The sequence below is a fragment of the Salmo salar genome, chromosome ssa20 (genome assembly GCF_905237065.1).
Source record: "Salmo salar chromosome ssa20, Ssal_v3.1, whole genome shotgun sequence".
Classification (NCBI taxonomy): Eukaryota; Metazoa; Chordata; class Actinopteri; order Salmoniformes; family Salmonidae; genus Salmo; species Salmo salar.
In genome coordinates, this window is record NC_059461.1 from 43,958,318 (window position 1) to 43,978,745 (window position 20,428).

At 42.5% G+C, this 20,428-nt stretch overlaps 2 protein-coding genes across 2 annotated transcripts in view; both read left to right on the forward strand.

The window, feature by feature from the left end:
- Positions 1-12,764, forward strand: part of dvl3 (dishevelled, dsh homolog 3 (Drosophila)) — a 38,482-nt gene extending 25,718 nt beyond the window's left edge. The window contains exons 2-3 of the mRNA NM_001140662.1: positions 11,486-11,644; positions 12,317-12,764. Coding sequence (NP_001134134.1) covers positions 11,486-11,537 — 52 coding nt within the window. The 3' untranslated portion in view covers positions 11,538-11,644; positions 12,317-12,764. The remainder of the gene's footprint in view (positions 1-11,485; positions 11,645-12,316) is intronic.
- The window catches only part of LOC123729156 (segment polarity protein dishevelled homolog DVL-3), a 34,393-nt gene continuing 25,450 nt past the window's right edge, over positions 11,486-20,428 (forward strand). Inside the window, exons 1-2 of the mRNA XM_045703343.1 lie at positions 11,486-11,644; positions 18,329-18,398. The gene's annotated coding sequence lies outside the window, so the exon portion shown is untranslated. The remainder of the gene's footprint in view (positions 11,645-18,328; positions 18,399-20,428) is intronic.

The following is a 20,428-nucleotide window of genomic DNA, read 5'->3' on the forward strand; positions in this document are numbered from 1 at the left end:
ACTAGGTCAGGTAAATGTCTACTCACTGTTTGCTGCTCCCTTTCTTAAACGCACGCACACAGATGGACGGACAGACAGACAGACGCACATCACATCATGTGTCCAACAGAGGAAGAGAGTCCGATATATACAGCCATGGCACACCTTCTGTCTGTGGATGTCCATCAGAACCTTGGGTGTGTGCGCCTGTACCTGCTCATGATTGTCTACTCTTGTTTGTACTCGTGTGTAAGACATGTTTCGGTAAATGTTTGTGTAAAGGATTTCAGTTAAGTGCGGAAGACATTTTAAATGATGTATTAAACCAGACATACTTCTTTCTATTCAAATGTTTTCTTTTTCTTATATGTTATGCTCTTCACCTCTAACAACTTTCTAAACAGCTGTCTGTCTCCCCTTCCTCTTAGTGGTTTTTATGGCAACAGGGTTCACTTGGAGTCAGTACCTTTTCAAGGAGCAGCTGGGGAGGGGCTAGGGGCGTGGGTGAACTTTTTGTAAGTGTGTGTTAATGTTTGAGAGATGCACTGAGACAAATGTGTGATATTCTAAAGACTGGTGTGTATTGTTTCACAGTATTATTCCAACATCATAGTGTGGAAATATTTACTGAGTGTACAAAACATTAGGAACACCTGTGCTTTCCAGGTGAAGGCTATCATCTCCTATTGATGTCTCACTTGTTAAATCTACTTCAATCAGTGTAGATGAAGGGAAGGAGACAGGTTAAAGAAGGATTTTTAAGCCTTGAGACAATTGAGACATGGATTGTGTATGTGTGCCATTCAGAGGATGAATGGGCAAGACAAAAGATTTAAGTGCATTTGAACGGGGTATGGTCGTAGGTTCCAGGCGCACCGGTTTGAGTGTGCACCTGAACTGCAACTCTGCTGGGTTTTCACACTTAAGTTTCCCATGTGCATCAAGAATGGTCCACCACCCAAAGGACATCCAGCCAACTTGACACGAGTGTGGGAAGCGTTGGAGTCAACATGGGCCAGCATCCCCGTGGAACGCTTTTGACACCTTGTAGAGGCCATGCCCTGACAAATTGAGGCTGTTCTGAGGGCAAAATGGGGTGCAACTCAATATCCTAATGTTTTGTTCACTCAGTGTATATAAAACACCGGAAAATCACATTTTTGACTGCACTGGGCCTTTAAGAGATACATTCCTGTGTCTCATCAGCCGGGTCATGTTCATTTTGCACAGAACAGAAGAAAATGACTGAAATGGAGTTGTATTGTCTAGTAAGAGCAGCTTAATTTCATTTTCTGATCATCTTTTTAAAACAGCTGCCGTTGTATGCCCTAATGAACACTACCCTGGCCTCCATGTAGGGAGTAGGTTATTATGTAAAAGCCACAATCTGTAAGACTTTCTGTCCTTTCAACTAATGTAATATACTGTTAATTTATTTTCAAGAATTACTTGTAATTTGTAAGAATGTAATTGACTTTCTCCATTGTTTAGATTTTCGCACGTGCCCACTCTGATGGTACAGTGGGGTCCGAAATTGACACCCTTGATAAAGATGAGCAAAAATGAGTGTATGAAAGAAATAATTCAATTACTGAGCTATATTGTATGCTAAAAATGGGAAATTACTTTATATTAATACAATTGCTCATCGAAAGAGTTTTCGTTAAACAAGTAATGGGTTTTTTTCCTCAAAGGAGAGGGTCAAATTGTTTCAATTCCTTTCATTTTTACCTAACCTTTGCAAGGATAACGGCATTGAGCCTTTTATAGTTTTGTGACCAACATTTTATTTTTGTGGGGGGGTTACAGGTAAAATATTTAAATTCATATAAATTATTTCCCACATTGTGCATGTGAGCTGCCACTCAGAAGAAAACGTATTAATTAAAGTATGGCAGTGCTAGCTGCCAGCAGTAATCGTCTCTGATTAAGAGATTCAAGGAGCTATGATCATAAGTAACATCCCAGCTAACAACAAACGTTCCCACAACTTTAGAGAACGTTCCTTTTAAGAATCTCATTAGGTCGTTAATGTTTTAATAGGAATGTTCTGGTGATGTGCAAGGAATGTTTCCAAGAGACTATTCCCTTAATATCAAATAGAACTTGGTTACCATGTTCTCAGAACTTAAGATAATGTTAGACATATTTCATGGGAACGTTGCAAGAACATTCATGTGTCCAGTTTTCTGTGGGTTAGGATAATTTTCCATCAACGTCCCACAGAACATGGTTGCCATGTACTCAGAACATAACATATTTATGTTCTAGACACGTTTCGTGGGAACATTGCAAGAAAATGTGTGTCCAAAGATACATTTTTTTTTTTACTTTATCTTACTGTTGCCGAGACAATCAAGGCCCTGATTGGTGAACCTCTGAGCCGTTCATAGCTCTTTGTCTGTTGGCAAGGTTAGGGATGAGCGCACACACAGTGCTTTTAATATAGTGTTTTCAACTTACATATTTGGCATACATGATTACATTGCATGTTCATTTATACAGTAATTATTATTCATCATGTTCTCACCTGGGCTTTGAACTCAAAACCCTTTTTGTTCACCATTTCCTTGTCCGGTATCAGTTAATCTGACTGTTCTCATCATTGATTTGATTTACTTATTTTAGCAATTGAAGGGGGCTATCTGGATGTTGGTGGGGCATATTAACCTGTTTTAATGATACACGAAAAATAGGGGAGGGTTGTAGAGAATCGAAGGACCATGAGTGTAATAAGAAATTTTAGGTGCTGGCGTAAGGCCAGTAGCAACGACTAGAAGGTCCGGTCAGAACAAGGATGAGGCGGCTGTCCAGGTTAATGGGAGTTTAATGGAAGAAGATTTACACATACATCTGATCACTCATGTCAAGTGAGAACTGACATTGACTATGTGGTCGTTTAGATGCACGTGTAACAGTATAGCTTCCGTCCCACTCCTCGCCCCTACCTGGGCTCGAACCAGGGACTCTCAGCACACATCAACAACTGCCTCCCACGAAGTATCGTTACCCATCGCTCTACAAAAGCTGCTGCCCAAGGGGAACAACTACTTCAAGGTCTGAGCGAGTGGCGTCACCGATTGAAACGCTATTAGCGCGCCATTTCACACCGGTTACACATGCACAATTAAACATCAGACATACAGGGATTCAGTCCACAGGAGAAAAAGTTCAGCATGAGGGAAAACACATTTCTGACCACACAGCGTGCTGGGGTCATAGATCAGCTGAAACTGAAGTTTACATAATGCAGCTTTAAAGCCTTAATAACACTGCCATCAAATCACCAATTGTATTTCTGAAAATGGACATTTACACATAACATGAGCTACAAATATATACAGTACCAGTCAAAAGCTTGGACACCTACACATTCAAGGGTTTTGCTTTCTTTTTATGAAATAACACATGGAATCATGTGGAACGTCAATGCTGCAGAATTTCTTTGGTACCCTTCCCCAGATCTGTGCCTCGACACAATCCTATCTTGGAGCTCTACGGACAATTCCTTCGACCTCATGGCTTGGGTTGTGCACTGTCAACTGTGGCACCTTATATAGACTTTTCCAAATCATGTCCAATTAATTGAATTTACCACAGGTGGATTCCAGTCAAGTTATAGAAACATCTCAAGGATGATCAATGGAAACAGGATGCACCTGAGCTCAACTTTGAGTCTCATAGCAATACTTATGTAAATAAGGTATTTCAGTTTTTTATTTGTAATACATTTGCAAATATTTCTAGAAACCTGTTTTTGCTTTGTCATTATGGGGTATTGTGTATTGATTGATGAGGGGAAAATGATTTACTCATTTTTAAAAAAATTTATTTCACCTTTATTTAACCAGGTAGGCCAGTTGAGAACAAGTTCTCATTTACAACTGCGACCTGGCGAAGATAAAGCAAATCAGTGCGATACAAACAACAGAGTTACACATGGGACAAACAAACGTACAGTCAATAACACAATAGAAAAAATATATATACAGTGTCTGCAAATGTAGTAAGATTAGGGAGGTAAGGTAATAAATAGGCCATAGTGGCGAAATAATTACAATTTAGCAATTAAACACTGGAGTGAGTGATAGATGTGCAGAAGATGAATGTGCAAGCAGAGATATTGGGGTGCAAAATAGCAACAAAAAGAAAATAACAATATGGGGATGCGGTAGTTGGGTGGGCTATTTACAGAATCATAAGGCTGTAACCTAAAACTGGAAAAAGTCAAGGGGTCTGAATACTTGGCGAATGCACTGTAATTGGTTTAGGTTTTTCATTTCAATGAATGTCATGGAGCAAATCCTCCCTTTTGCTGCAGTGTCCCGGTTACTGACTGGAAGGAGGGTGGATCTCGAGTGCTATTTTGACAACTTGAAAGTGGAAACCAGGTGGATCAGTTGAGGTAAGAAAGTTCTTAAATTGGATATAACAATGTTTTATCAATAATGTGACTTGAAAGACGAAATTATTTTGTTAATGTCTATTTGCAGCGCTGAATAATGTTGGTTGCAATGCTGTTTGAAGAAGCAGCAGGTAGCGTTAGCTGTCATTCTAGCTTACTAGCTATCCTTTCCTTCCGTTTCTGAATTTGTGGCTATTTTTTTTCTAGCTGGCAAAATAAGTGATCTAGATTTTCTTTGTGTACTGTCATATGCCGATAACATAGCTGCGTTTCTCGCTGGTATGAGCTAGTAAATATCCTAAACCTAGACAGTGAAAGCTGCAAGCTAAAACCGGGGTGAGGGGAACTGGAGGAAAGAATTTAGGGTGTTCACCCATAAAAGTATTAATTCATTCAAGGTTTGTAGAAATATGTTCATTCAATAGAGAATTGCGTCAAAAACAGTGTTTCTATCATTGTTTCTACCATTTTTGATTCAAAGGTTACTCTGAGAATTTAGCGTGTTTAGAGTGAATGGAACAGGCATGATCAAAAAGTTGTCACTGCTCAATAGAACTCTGTGGCACTCCTCCATGGCAGAACAGCGCTAACCTCAGACGTCATCTGACAAGTTAGTGTCTGCAAGTTCGTGAGTGAACACATGGGCTTTTTCTAAATTAAAATCCACAGAATGAAAAACAAAATAGGGACTAAATATATATTTATTTACAAAGCTAACAGACTTAATTTCAATATCCACCGACCCCGAAGACAAACTGTTCCTGTTTTCATGATGCATTTCGGAGTATTTCCCTTTAAATTCCCGTAGAAACGGCCACACTCAAAGTAGATTGATCGCCAATAAAAGCCAAGGATGTGGAGATTAAAATGAGGGTATCAAGTCCCAAATTGTAGAGTAATAGTGAAGATGTCAAAACTATGAAATAACATATATGGAATCATGTAGTAACCCAAAAAGTGTTGAAAAAAAATCGAAATATATTTGAGATTCTTCAAAGTAGCCACCCTTTGCCTTGATGACAGCTTTGCACACTTGGCATTCTCTCATTTACATTTACATTTAAGTCATTTAGCAGACGCTCTTATCCAGAGCGACTTACAAATTGGTGCAAGTGGAACAACCACTTTACAATAGTGCATCTAAATCTTTTAAGGGGGGGGGGGTTAGAAGGATTACTTTATCCTATCCTAGGTATTCCTTAAAGAGGTGGGGTTTCAGGTGTCTCCGGAAGGTGGTGATTGACTCCGCTGTCCTCAACCAATGCATTTCAATTAACAGGTGTGCCTTGTTAAAAGGTACTTTCTTTCCTTCTTAATGCGTTTGCGCCAATAAGTTGTGTTGTGACAAGGTAGGGTTGGTATACAGAAGAGCCCTATTTTGGCAAAAGATCAAGAACAGCTCAAATAAGCAAAGAGAAATGACAGTCCATCATTGCTTTAAGACATGAAGGTCAGTCAGTCCAGAAAATGTCAAGGACTTTGAAAGTTTCGTCAAGTGCAATTGCCAAGCCATCAAGCGCTATGATGAAACTGGCTCTCATGAGGACCGCCACTGGAAAGGAAGACCCAGAATTACCTCTGCTGCAGAGGATAAGTTCATTAGAGTTAACTGCACCTCAGATTGCAGGCAAAATAAATGCTTCACAGAGTTCAAGTAACAGACATCTCAACATCAACTGTTCAGAGGAGACTGCGTGAATCAGGCCTTCATTAGTCGAATTGCTGCAAAGAAACCACTACTAAGGGACACCAATAAGAAGGAGAAACTTGTTGTGCCAGGAAACACGAGCAATGGACATTAGACCGGTGGAAATCTGTCCTTTGGTCTGATGCGTCCAAATTTGAGATTTTTGGTTCCAACCGCCGTGTCTTTGTGAGACGCAGAGTAGGTGAACGGATGATCTCCCCATGTGTGGTTGCCACCGTGATGCATGGAGGAAATGGTGTGGGGGTGCTTTGCTTGTGACAGCCAACAAGTGCTCAACAGCCAACATGCTAGCCTTCTTGGCAGAGTTGCAAAGAAAAAGCCATATCTCAGACTGGCCAATAAAAATAAAAGATTAAGATGAGCAAAGAAGAGACACAGACACTGGACAGTCAACATTTGAGGACTTGTGAGGTGTCTGTTTCTCAAACTAGACACTCTAATGTACTTGTCCTCTTTCTCAGTTGTGCACCGGGGCCTCCCACTGCTCCTTCTATTCTGGTTAGAGACAGTTTTCGCTCTTCTGTGAAGAGAGTACTACACAGTGTTGTACGAGATCTTCAGTTTCTTGGCATTTTCTCGCATGGAATAGCCTTCATTTCTCAGAACAAGAATAGACTGAGAAGTCTGAGAAGGAAGGTCTTTGTTTCTGGCCAATTTGAGCCTGTAATCGAACCCACAAATGCTGATACTCCAGCTCCTCAACTAGTCTGAAGAAGGCCAGTTTTATTGCGTCTTTAATCAGAATGACAGTTTTCAGCTGTGCTAACATAATTGCAAAAGGGTTTTCTAATGATCAATTAGCCTTTTAAAATGAATAACTTGGATTAGCTAACAAAAGGTGCCATTGGAACACAGGAGTGATGGTTGCTGATAATGGGCTTCTGTATGCCTGTGTGGATATTCCATAAAAAATCAGCCGTTTCCAGCTACAATAGTCATTTACAACATTAACAATGTCTACACTATATTTCTGATCAATTTGATGTTATTTTAATGGACAAAAAATGTGCTTTTCTTTCAAAAACAAGGACATTTCTAAGTACCGTTCAAAAGTGTAGGGTCAGTGTATATACAAAAGTACAGTGCATTCGGAAAGTATTCAGACCCCTTTTGCTTTTTCCATATTTTGTTACTTTATAGGCTTATTCTAAAATGCATTAAATAAAGAAGTAATTCTGAACAATCTACACTTCATAATAACAATGCGAAAACAGGTTTTTAGACATTTTGGAAGATTTATTACAAATTAAAACAGAAATACCTTTATTTACTTAAGTATTAAGACCCTTTTCTATGAGACTCGAAATTGAGCTCTGGTGCATCCTGTTTCCATAGATTTTACATTTTTTATTTTTTATTTCACCTTTATTTAACCAGGTAGGCCAGTTGAGAACAAGTTCTCATTTACAACTGCGACCTGGCCAAGATAAAGCAAAGCAGTGCGACAAAAACAGAGTTGCACATAAACAAACGTACAGTCAACACAATAGACAAGAAAAATATAATATAAAATCTATGTACAGTGTGTGCAAATGTAGAAGAGTAGGGAGGTAGGTAATATGGAGGCGAAATAATTACAATTTAGCATTAATACTGGAGTGATAGATGTGCAGATGATGATGTGCAAGTAGAGATACTGGGGTGCAAGAGGGTAAGTAATAATATGGGAATGAGGTAGTTGGATGTGCTATTTACAGATTGGCTGTGTACAGGTACAGTGATAGGTAAGCTGCTCTGACAGCTGATGCTTGAAGTTAGAGGAAGATATTATAAGTCTCCAGCTTCAGTAATTTATTTTTATTTCATTTTTTTTTTTTTTTTATTGTATTTTTTTTGCAATTCGTTCCAGTCATTGGCAGCAGAGAACTGGAAGGAAAGGCGGCCAAAGGAAGTGTTGGCTTTGGGGATGACCAGTGCAATATACCTGCTGGAGCGCGTGCTACGGGTGGGTGTTGCAATGGTGACCAGTGAGCTGAGATTAGGCGGGGCTTTACCTAGCAAAGACGTATAGATGACCTGGAGCCAGTGGGTTTGGCGACGGATATGAAGCGAGGGCCAGCCAACGAGAGCAGACAGGTCGCAGTGGTGGGTAGTATATGGGGCTTTGGTGACAAAACGGATGGCACTGTGATAGACTACATCCAGTTTGCTGAGTAGAGTGTTGGGGGCTATTTTGTAAATTACATCGCTGATGTCAAGGATCGGTAGGATAGTCAGTTTTACGAGGGCATGTTTGGCAGCATGAGTGAAGGAGGCTTTCTTGCGAAATAGGAAGCCGATTCTAGATTTAATTTTGGATTGGAGATGCTTAATGTGAGTCTGTAAGGAGAGTTTACAGAGTAAACCAGACACCTAGGTATTTGTAGTTGTCCACATATTCAAGGTCAGAACTGTCCGGAGTAGTGATGCTGGACGGGCAGGAGGGTGCGGGCAACAATCGATTGAAGTGCATGCACTTCGTTTTACTAGCATTTAAAAGCAGTTGGAGGCCACGGAAGGAGTGTATGGTGTTGAAGCTCGTTTGGAAGTTTGTTAGCACAGTGTCCAAAGAAGGGCCAGATGTATACAGAATGCTGTCGTCTGCGTAGAGGTGGATCAGAGAATCACCAGCAAGCAAGAGCGACATCATTGATATATACAGCGAAAGAGTCAGCCCGAGAATTGAACCCTGTGGTACCCCCATAGAGACTGTCAGAGGTCTGGACAACAGGCCCTCCGATTTGACGCACTGAACTTTATCTGAGAAGTAGTTGGTGAACCAGGCGAGGCTGTCATTTGAGAAGCTAAGGCTATTGAGTCTGCCGATAAGAATGTGGTGATTGACAGAGTCGAAAGCCTTGGCCAGGTCAATGAAGAAGGCTGCACAGTACTGTCGTTTATTGATGGCGGTTATTATATCGTTTAGGACCTTGAGCATGGCTGAGGTGCACCCATGACCAGCTCGGAAACCAGAATGCATAGCAGAGAAGGATGGGATTCAATGGTCGGTAATCTGTTAACTTGGCTTTCAAAGATTTTAGAAAGGCAGGGCAGGATGGATATAGGTCTATAACAGTTTGGGTCTAGAGTGTCTCCCCCTTTTGAAGAGGGGGATGACCGCAGCAGCTTTCCAATCTTTGGGAATCTCAGATGATACGAGAGGTTGAATAGGCTAGTAATATGGGTTGCAACGATTTCAGCGGATAATTTTAGAAAGAGAGGGTCCAGATCGTCTAGCCCAGCTGATTTGTAGGGATCCAGATTTTTTTTTTGGGGGGGGGGCTTGGGCAAGTTGCTGCAGGGGGTGCTGAGATGTTGGCCGGGGTAGGGGTAGCCAGGTGGAACATCATGGCCAGCCTTTGAAAAATGCTTTTTGAAATCTATTATCATTATCTAATAATGTTTCTACAACTTTATTGGAGTCCACCTGTGGTAAATTCAACTGATTGGACATGATTTGGAAAGGCATACACCTGTCTATATAAGGTCCCACAGTTGACAGTGCATATCAGAGCAAAAACCAAGCCATGAGGTTGGCGACAGGATTGTGTCGAGGCACAGATCTGGGGAAGGGTACCAAAACTTTTCTGTACTATTGAAGGTCCTGAAGAACACAGTGGCCTTTTCTTTTTCTTTTTTTTGTTGAATATTAAAACATGCAATCTACTTGCAGTGAAGCCACTCAACATCTACATTACATTTTAATCTAACAGACTCCCACCCAGAGCAACGCACAGAAGCAACCAGGGTCAACGCCCTGCTCAAGGGCACGTCGACAGATCTCACACAACGTCAAAAACCGGGACCCCAATCAGCGACCTATCAGCCACTTGCCCAAGCTCCCAAACGCCAGGCCACCAGCCCTTCAAGATCCCATACACAGTTCCCCAAGAGCGTCCCCTCAACCATCCCCCCCCCCCAAGAAAAATGAAATGATTCCTCTCCCCATGCTCATTACCCCCCCTCCCCCCACAAGCCCCCATCCCCCAATGCACCAACAAAATGAACAAAAGATAAAAAAGAGAGACAAATGGAAACAACAATACAAAAAACAAAATATCTCAAGGACAACAAATATCATAACACTGAATATGTTTGAGTGCATATATGGCAGTATTTACGTGTGTGTCCATGTATGTGTGCATTTGAATGAGAGTGTGTGTGTGTGTGTGTGTGTATACATGTGTACAAACACCTGCGCGACATCAGCCTCAGGCAAACGGACATGAGCTGTAACAACACTGCCCATCAGTTCATTTAAACTTAATTTTTGTTTTGTTGTATTTTGACTTATCTTTTATCCTCCATTTTTAAAGGGGAAAAGTTTGGAACCACTAAGACTCTTCCTTGAGCTGGCCCCCTGGCCAAACTGAGCAATCAGGGGAGAAGGGCCTTGGTCAGGGAGGTGACCAAGAACCCGATGGTCTCTCTGACAGTGCTCCAGAGTTCCTCTGTGGAGATGGGAGAACCTTCCAGAAAAACAACCATCTCTGCAGCATTCCACCAATCAGGCCTTTATGGTGGCCAGACGGAAGCAACTCCTCAGCCTGCTTGGAGTTTGCCAAAAAGAACCTTAAAGGACTCTCAGACCATGAGAAACAATATTCTCTGGTCTGATGAAACCAAGATTGAACTCCTTGGCCTGAATGCCAAGTGTCACCTCTGGAGGAAACCAGGCACCGCTTATTAACCTGGCCAATACCATCCCTACTGTGAAGCATGGTGGTGGCAGCATCATGCTGTAGGGATGTTTTTCAGCTGCAGGGACTGGGAGACTAGTCAGGAAAAGATCAATGGAGCAAACAAGGTACAGAGAGATCCTTGATGAAAATCTGCTCCACAGCGCTCAGGACCTCAGACTGGCACAAATGTTCACCTTCCAACAGGATATCAATAGGAGTGGCTTTGGGACAAGTCTCTGAATGTCCTTGAGTGGCCCAGCCAGAGCCCGGACTTGAACCTGATCAAACATCTCTGGAGAGACCTGAAAATGGCTGTGCAGCGACACTCCCCATCCAACCTGACAGAGCTTGAGAGGATCTGCAGAGAAGAATGGGAGAAAGTCCCCAAATACACGTGTGCCAAGCTTGTAGCGTCATACCCAAGAATAATCAAGGCTGTAATCGCTGCCAAAGGTGCATTAACAAAGTACTGAGTAAAGGGTCTGAATACTTATGTAAATACATTTGCAAATATTTCAAAAAAATTGTTTTCGCTTTGTCATTGTGGTATTTTGTTTAGATTCATGCGGGGGGGGGAAACTATTTAATCCATTTTAGAATAAGGCTGTAACATAACAAAATGTGGAAAAAGTCATGTTCTGAATACTTTTCTGAAGGAACTGAATGTATATGTATTTATTATTATTATTATTATTATTAGGTCTATCATTTTGAAATGCTCTCTTTCTATAGGACAGTGGGGTGGACTGTCGGCTCTCAAACCTTCGTGAGGAGGACACTGTAGAAGCTGTCCCCACGGTGACAAGGACTGGCAGGGACAACATGCTGCTGAGGCTGAAGAAAGGGCTGAGGGACAATCACACACTCACAGGACATACCCTCACAGCCCAGGTGAGCACGATATGATAAGCCAGGGTAACAGAACACACACACAGGACAGGAAGGTGAACATTGTGGCGAAGAATCAACATTTGGCTAGCCTGGTCCCAGATCTGTTCATCCTGTTGTATGATAGTTGTCATGCTATGTTACCATAGAAGTTGGCTATACATAGGAGTTGGCTATGTGGCACAATCTGTTGGAAGACCACACTAACATTTGGCTGATAGTCAGAGCAGAAAGAGTGAAACTTAAATGTACTTGAGGACTACTGTAGAAATCATTGGCTTTGTTACAGGAAAGATAGAAAGGAGAATAGGATGTGGTTTGTTTGAGTAGCACCTGAATGCGAGGGCAAGCGGTTATGTGTAGTAGGGGACCAAAATTGTTGTAGGTTGAGGCACTCCAGGTAGTGTGATTCATTGCGGACAGAGGCACTAGTAAAGGTAACTGTCAAATATGTCCACACTGATGCCCTCTCTATGGATTAGGATGCCTTTTGGAACGCAGCCCTAGCATTGAAATATAATAAATCTTTGTTCCACCTGTGCAGGGTGAACCTGGCGTGGGCTACACTGAGCTGACAGAGGAGTGTAGGGCAGCCCAGCCCCCAAAGGGACTCTTATCATATTTATACAAGAATTCCTCTGTGTTGCCTTAGCAATAAATCTCTCTCTACTACAGGAGCTGGGTCGTGTCAGAGGTCTGGCTGTCAAACAGACTGAGATCCTGAGGAAGGCATCCCACGAGCAGATGGCTCAGTATGTCCAAACACATGATGCAAATATTAAAGAATATACTCCATATTGATGTTGAATCAAATAGATTGACCACTTTGCTCAGACTGGTTTCTCTTCACTTGCAGAGAAACAGAATATATGCTTGCAAGATCAGGCTGGTTTAGGGAGGTTATAGAAATACAGTACGCTTGATGCCATGCCAACTGATGCCTGTCCCCCTCCAGGTGTAAGATACTGCCCAGCGTTGCTCCCCGTCCAGATCCATTTTGATGAGAATATCCCTGAGATGAATGTTGTATATAATGTTATGGCTATGATGGTTACAGGTTTGAATGAGACAATGTATTCCTCTAACCTTATTTTTTCAATAAAGTTTTTGTTTCATTAATATTATATTACTTGTTTGTCTTTCCTTATCAAATGTAAGACTAAATGCTATTTGTAATTTGTTTTGGTGCAGATTTGTGTTTAAAATACTACTATCCAGATTAGAAAATGTCTGATCAAGGATCATGCCATAGAAAAATACCTTCGGGCACTAAAACAGCTGTAACTTGTTCACAGTAAAATGTATTTATACTCATTAATGCAGGCAAAGGTCATGATCAATGTTCCCTCTAAGCTGCTGGCGTGCAGTAGCCCCGAGACTGCCACACAGCTCCCCCTGGACTGCCGCACAGAGTGACCTCGCGGGAGAAGCACGAGATTGAACTTCGCTCAACTTTCTAGAGTTTTCCCCGTTAACACTGTCAACGTTTCCCTTTACTGTGGCAATTGTGATCGAATCAAAGCAATATTAGCCACTTTCAATGCAACATACCGAAATAAAAAGAACTATGAAAGAGATTTTGTTGTAGCTTATCGATTCTATTGCGCAAGTCTCCAGTACTGTGCGCAAACCGGTGCGCCGTAAACCAATCAGAGCAGCAGTAGTCCTACAGCGCATTTGGAAAATATTCATACCCCTTTACCTTTTCCACATCTTGTTACATTACATCCTTATTATCCTACACAATACCTCATAATGACAAAGCAAAAACAGATTTCTTTGACATTTTTGCAGTTATTCAAATTAAACTATTACATTTACATAAGTATTCTGACTGTTTTACTCAGTACTTTGCTGAAGCACCTTTGACAGCGATTACAGCCTTGAGTCTTCTTGGGTATGATGCTGCAAGCTTGGCACACCTGTATTTGGGGAATTTCTCCCATTCTTCTCTGCAGATCCTCTCAAGCTCTGTCAGGTTGGATGGGGAGTGTTGTTGCACAGCTATTTTCAGGTCTTTCCAGAGATGTTCGATCAGGTTAATGTCCGGACATTCAGAGACTTGTCCCGAGCCACTCCTGCGTTGTATTGACTGTCCTTAGGATCATTGTCCTGTTGGAAGGTGAATCTTTGTCCCCAGTCTTAGGTCCTGAGCACCGCTCTGGAGCAGGTTTTCATCCAGGAACTTTCTGTACATTGCTCTGTTCATCTTTCCCCTCAATCCTGACTAGTCTCCCAGTCCACGCCTCTGAAAAACATCACCACAGCATAATGCTGACACAACCGTGCTTCACCATGGGGATGATGCCAGGTTTCCTCCAGACGTGACGCTTGGCATTAAGGCTAAAGAGTTCAATCTTGGTTTCATCAGACCAGAGAATCTTGTCTGAAAGTCCTTTGGGTGCCTTTTGGCAAACTCCAAGTGGGCTGTGATGTGCCTTTTACTGAGGAGTGGCTTCCGTCTGGCCACTACCATAAAGGCCTGATTGGTGGCGTGCTGCCGAGATGCTTGTCTTTCTGGAAGGTTCTCCCATCTCCACAGAGGAACTCGGGAGCTCTATCAGAGTGACCATCGGGTTCTTGGTCACCTCCCTGACCAAGGCCCTTCTCCCCCGATTGCTCAGTTTGGCTGGGTGGCCAGCTCTAGAAAGAGTCTCTTGGTGGTTCCAAACTTCTTCCATTTAAGAATGGTGGAGGCCATTGTGTTCTTGGAGAACTTCAATGCTGCAGACATTTTTTTGGTACCCTTCCCCAGATCTGTGCCTCGACACAATCTTTTCTCGGCGCTCTACTGACAATTCCTTCGACCTCATGACTTGGTTTTTGCTCTGACATGCACTGTAAACTGGGACCTTATATAAGCAGGTTTGTGCCTTTCCAAATCATGTCCAATCCATTGAATTTGGAGGCGAAAGAAACGCACACCTGTTTAGGCGAGATGCTGGCCAGCAGAGTAGAACACTTGAAAATGAAAAGGAGCGCCACACACTAGGAACTCAGATGCAATAATTTAATAACCAACGTTTCGACAGACAAGCTGTCATCAGAGTAGACAGCATGATGAAGACAGCTTGTCTGTCGAAACGTTGGTTATTAGGTTATTCAATTATTGCATTTGAGCTTCTAGTGTGCTTCTCTCCTTTTTTTTAATCAATTGAATTTACCTACCACAGGTGGACTATAATCGAGTCTCATAGCAAAAGGTCTGAATACTTACTAAATAAGTTATTTCTGTTTTATAATTGTAATAAATTTGCAAACATTTTTAAAAACCTGTTTTTGTCATCTCATTATGTGTAGATTGGTGAGGATGTTTTTTTTATTTCATTTAAAGTCTAGGGGTCTGAATACTTTCCGAATGCACTGTATATGCAAATAGAACGTGTACATTTCTAGACATCTTTGAAAAGCGAGTCAGGGAAAGAGCTTTTTTGGTCTTAAGGGGCAGTGTTGTATTTTGAGACTGGCTTGAATAAGCTAAGTAGCCAATAGACTACTTAGTGGTCTTCCTGTCTGGGTTGGCGCCCCCCCTTGGGCTGTGCCGTGGCGGAGATCTTTGTGGGCTATACTCGGCCTTGTCCCGGGATGGTATGTTGGTGGTTGGAGATATCCCTCCAGTGGTGTGGTGTGGAGGCTGTGCTTTGGCAAAGTGGGTGGGGTTATATCCTACCTGTTTGGCCCTGTCCGGGGGTTTCATCGGATGGGGCCACAGTGTCTCCTGACCCCTCCTGTCTCAGCCCCAGTATTTATGCTGCAGTAGTTTATGTGTCGGGGGGCTAGGGTCAGTCTGTCACATCTGGAGTATTTCTCTTGTCTTTTCCGGTGTCCTGTGTGAATTTAAATATGCTCTCTCTAATTCTCTCTTTTTCTTTCTTTCTTTCTCTCTCTCGGAGGACATGAGCCTTAGGACCATGCCTCAGGACTACCTGGCTTGATGACTCCTTACTGTCCCCAGTTCACCTGGCCGTGCTGCTGCTCCAGTTCCAACTGTTCTGCCTGCAGCTATGGAACCCTGACCTGTTCACCGGACGTGCTACCTGTTCCAGACCTGTTGTCCCAGACCTACTGGAACCCTGACCTATTCACCGGACGTGCTACCTGTCCCAGACCTGCTGTTTTCAACTCTCTAGAGACAGCAGGAGCGGTAGAGATACTCTCAAAGATCGGCTATGAAAAAGCCAACTGACACTTACTCTTGTGTTACTGACTTGTTGCACCCTTGACAACTACTATGATTATTATTATTTGACAATGCTGGTCATTTATGAACATTTGAACATCTAGCCCATGTGCTGTTATAATCTCCACCCGGCACAGCCAGAAGAGGACTGGCCACCCCTCATAGCCTGGTTCCTCTCTAGGTTTCTTCCTAGGTTTTGGCCTTTCTAGGGAGTTTTTCCTAGCCACCGTGCTTCTACACCTGCATTGCTTGCTGTTTGGGGTTTTAGGCTGGGTTTCTGTACAGCACTTTGTGAAATCAGCTGATGTAAGAAGGGCTATATAAATAAATTTGATTTGATTTGAATAGACAGAGGGTAGCATAATTTCTCTGATTTTCTGTAATAATGGAATGGGAATAATAATGGGGTTTATTTTGTAAGGTTATTTCTTGCATCAAACGACACAACATTTTCAGTCACCTCCTTGTCTGAAGGACAAGTGCATAAACAGGTTAATGTCAAGCCCTGTATGTTTTTTTTTTTTCAAAAGTGTCATGGAATGTAGGCCTACATTGAACACCACACATTGGCTGCTGCTGTAGGCTGAATGATAGAACAGCTATTTCCATGTTAAAATGTTATGGGATGCATTTTGTACACTGTTTTTGATGGTAGGCCACTCTAGTATGCCTACATTATGATCATATAGCCACACTATCCTACTTGGCCACTGTTAAAACTGTAACTTAAAGCGGGTACAGCCTCAGTCTTCACAGTAAACGCACGCTGGACGTTGCACAGAATTTTCAGAATGTTCAAGTTCGCGCTCAGCAGACCTGAAATTTGCTCAGTGCCGATCCAGCAAGAAATTGAATATTTCGCTCAGGCTGTAAAGGGTTAGTTTGCGTTGTTTGCAGGTCATGAAGTTGTTACTCTGTCACATTGGACGCTGTCTCCAAACTTTCCGCTTTAGTTGAGTAGTTATCCACTTTAGAAGTGAGCACTGCAACATATTCATTTTCCGGTTTTAATTGCAAGTCGAGGGCAGAGGTAATTTCCTGATGGTAGCGGTCAACTCTTTCTGTTGTCAGGTGTTGAGAGCCACCATGTTCCCACAGGTGAATTGTGAATGGACAGATTATGCTAGCTGCTGGAGCGAAATAGAGCTGCTAGTTGTTCCTTGTAATACAGTGAACGTCCCACATCTTAATATGGTGTTATGTTGACAATTATTTGAAAATAAATCTGTTAACTCATATTTTGCAAAAGAAAGCCATGCGTTTCAATGCATGCCACCGGAACCGGAAGTTCTGTTTTCAATACCTTTCAATACTTCACCTTGCGAGGATAACAGCACTGAAAAAGGCTCGGTGCCATTATCCTCACAAGGTGAGGTATTGAAAACAGGGGTGTCAATAATTTGACCGCTACCTTTTTGATTTTGATGTTAAACAAAACCTCTTTGAGCAATTGTATTAGTATAAAATAATAATCCCAATTTTTGGAGCATTCAATATAGCTCAGTATTTGAATATTGAATTTTATGGTCATTTTTGCTCATCTTTATCAAGGGTGTCATAATTTCAGAACACAGTGTATACATTCACTGGACAGTTTATTAAGTACACCCAACTTGTACCAGGTCGGACCTCCCCTTCGCCTCCATAACAATCTGAATTACTTAGGGCATTCTTCAAGGTGTCAGAAACATTCCATAGGGTTGTTGGACCATGCTGACATGATGTCATCAAGCAAAATGGACGGCGGTACACTTATGCTGCGAATAGCCCATTACATCTCATCCCAAAGATGCTCTACTGGGTTGAGGTCTGGGGACTGCGCAGGCCACTCAAGAAAACTGAACTCGCTGTCATGTACCAGGCAATGTTTTTCCACTCCTCAATTGTCCAGTGTTGGTGATTGCCTGCCCACTGGAGCCACTTCTTCTTGTTTTTAGCTGATAGGGGTGGAACCCGGTGTGGTCGCCAGCTGCAGTATCCCATCCGTGACAAGGATCGAAGAGTTGTGCATTCCGAGATGCCGTTCTGCACACCACTGTTGTACTGCACCGTTATTTGTCTGTGACCCCCGCCTGTTAGCTTTCACGATTCTTGACCTTCTCCCTCCACTTCTAACATCAACGAACTGTTTTCACCCACAGACCGACTGGATGCTTTTTGTTTGTCGCACCATTCTCGGTAAACCCTAGACACTGTCATGCGTGAAGTGCTCTGGATGCCGACGCGCCTGGCACCGACGATAATACCACTCTCAAAGTTGCTTAGCTCACTTGTTTTTCCCATTCTATCGCTCAATCGAACAGTAACTGGATGCCTGTCTGTCTGCATTAGATAGCAAGCCACAGCAGTGACTCAAACCAGTTTCGCAAACCAGTTTCGTGAATGGGGTGGTGTACCTAATATACTGGCCAAGGGTATTTTTTTTTTTATACACGTTGCTGAGGTTGCCTTTAATGTTGTGATGTGTGTGACCCGGTGGATTTTGACTCTATTTTTTTCCCCCTCAGGGTGGTGAAAGAGGAGATCTCAGACGACAATGCCAAACTGCCCTTTTTCAATGGCCGAGTCGTGTCATGGGTGAGCAACTGTTCTTTATGTTTATCACCGTCATCACCTATCCCCATCTCAATTCCACCGCAGTCCAGTGTTTTTCTCTCTCTCCCCCTCCCTCTATTTCTCTCTCTCTCTCCCCCTCCCTCTCTCTCTCTCTCTCTCTCTCTCTCTCTCTCTCTCTCTCTCTCTCTCTCTCTCTCTCTCTCTCTCTCTCTCTCTCATTTCTCCCAAATCCAGTTTTTTTGTTCTGTCCATCTGCCTCCCTCTTGCTCTCTTTCTCCCTTTCTCTTTCTCCCTCTCTGTCTTTCTCTCTGTATATCTGCATGACCCCTCTGTATGCAGACGTCCCTCATCAGTGTTGAGAAGAGGCCTGTGTATGTGTTCACTTCACTGCAGTGTGTCACCAACTGCATCACCCAAGTGCTAGATATTGTATGTTAACACTCTCAACACTTGAAATACATCACACCGGGGTGTTACTGTATGTAAAAGTTACATGACGGTGTAACTCACAACTATGATCAGAATTGAGCCGTAACACACTACTGGATAGGATGCGTGTGTGGAATTGTGGATTGAGAGGAGCAGAGTACGTGTGTGTGTGTCTAGTTCGTGTGTGTGTGTGTGTGTGTGTGACTGTTTACTAGCTAGGGAACAGTCAACAGACTTGTTTAATTGAGTTTTGGTAGGATCTGTTTTGGCTTCAGTTGGTTCGCTCATTTGGGAGCTGTGTGTCTGTGCTGCTGTGTGTTGGCAACTGTGTGTGGGGATGCCTTTGTGGATGCATTTGTGATTGTATAGTTGAAGTCGGAGGTTTACATACATTTAGGTTGGAGTCATTAAAACTCGTTTTTCAACCACTCCACAATTGTCTTGTTAACAAACAATAGTTTTGGCAAGTCGGTTAGGACATCTACTTTGTGCACGATACAAGTAATTTTTCCAACAATTGTTTAGACATATTATTTCACTTATAATTCACTGTATCACAATTCCAGTGGGTCAGAAGTTTACATACACTAAGTTGACTGTGCGTTTAAACAGCTTGGAAAATTACAGAAAATGATGTCATGGCTTTAGAAGTTTTGATAGGCTAATTGACATAATTTGAGTCAATTGGAGGTGTACCTGTGAATGTATTTCAAGGCCTACCTTCAAACTCAGTGTCTCTTTGCTTGACATCATGGGAAAATCAAAAGAAATCAGCCTAGACCTCAGAAAGAAAATTGTAGAGCTCCACAAGTCCGGGTTCATCCTTGGGAGTAATTTCCAAATGCCTGAAGGTACTTCGTTCATCTGTACAAACAATAGTACACACGTTTAAACACCATGGGACCACGTAGCCGTCATACCACTCAGGAAGGCGATGCGTTCTGTCTCCTAGAGATGAACGTACTGTGGTGCGAAAAGTGCAAATCAATCCCAGACCAACAGCAAGGGGTCTTGTGAAGATGCTGGAGGAAACGGGTACAAAGGTATCTATATCCACAGAAAAACAAGTCCTATATCGACATAACCTGAAAGGCCGCTCAGCAAGGAAGAAGCCACTGCTCCAAAATCACCATAAAAAAGCCAGACTACGGTTTGCAACTGCACATGGGGACAAATATCGTACTTTTTGGAGAAATGTCCTCTGGTCTGATGAAACACAAATAGAACTGTTTGGCCATAATGACCATCGTCATGTTTGGAGGAAAAACGCTTGCAAGCCGAAGAACACCATCCCAACCGTGAAGCACGGGGGTGGCAGCATCATGTTGTGGGGGTGCTTTGCTGCAGGAGGGGCTGGTGCACATCACAAAATAGATCAAATCAAATGTAATTTGTCACATACACATGGTTAGCAGGTGTTAATGCAAGTGTAGCGAAATGCTGGTGCTTCTAGTTCCGACCATGCAGTAATAATGGCATCATGAGGAGGAAAATTACGTGGATATATTGAAGCAACATCTCGAGACATCAGTCAGGAAGTTAAAGCTTGGTCGCAAATGGGTCTTCCAAATGGACAATGACCCCAAGCATACTTCCAAAGTTGTGGCAAAATGGCTTAAGGA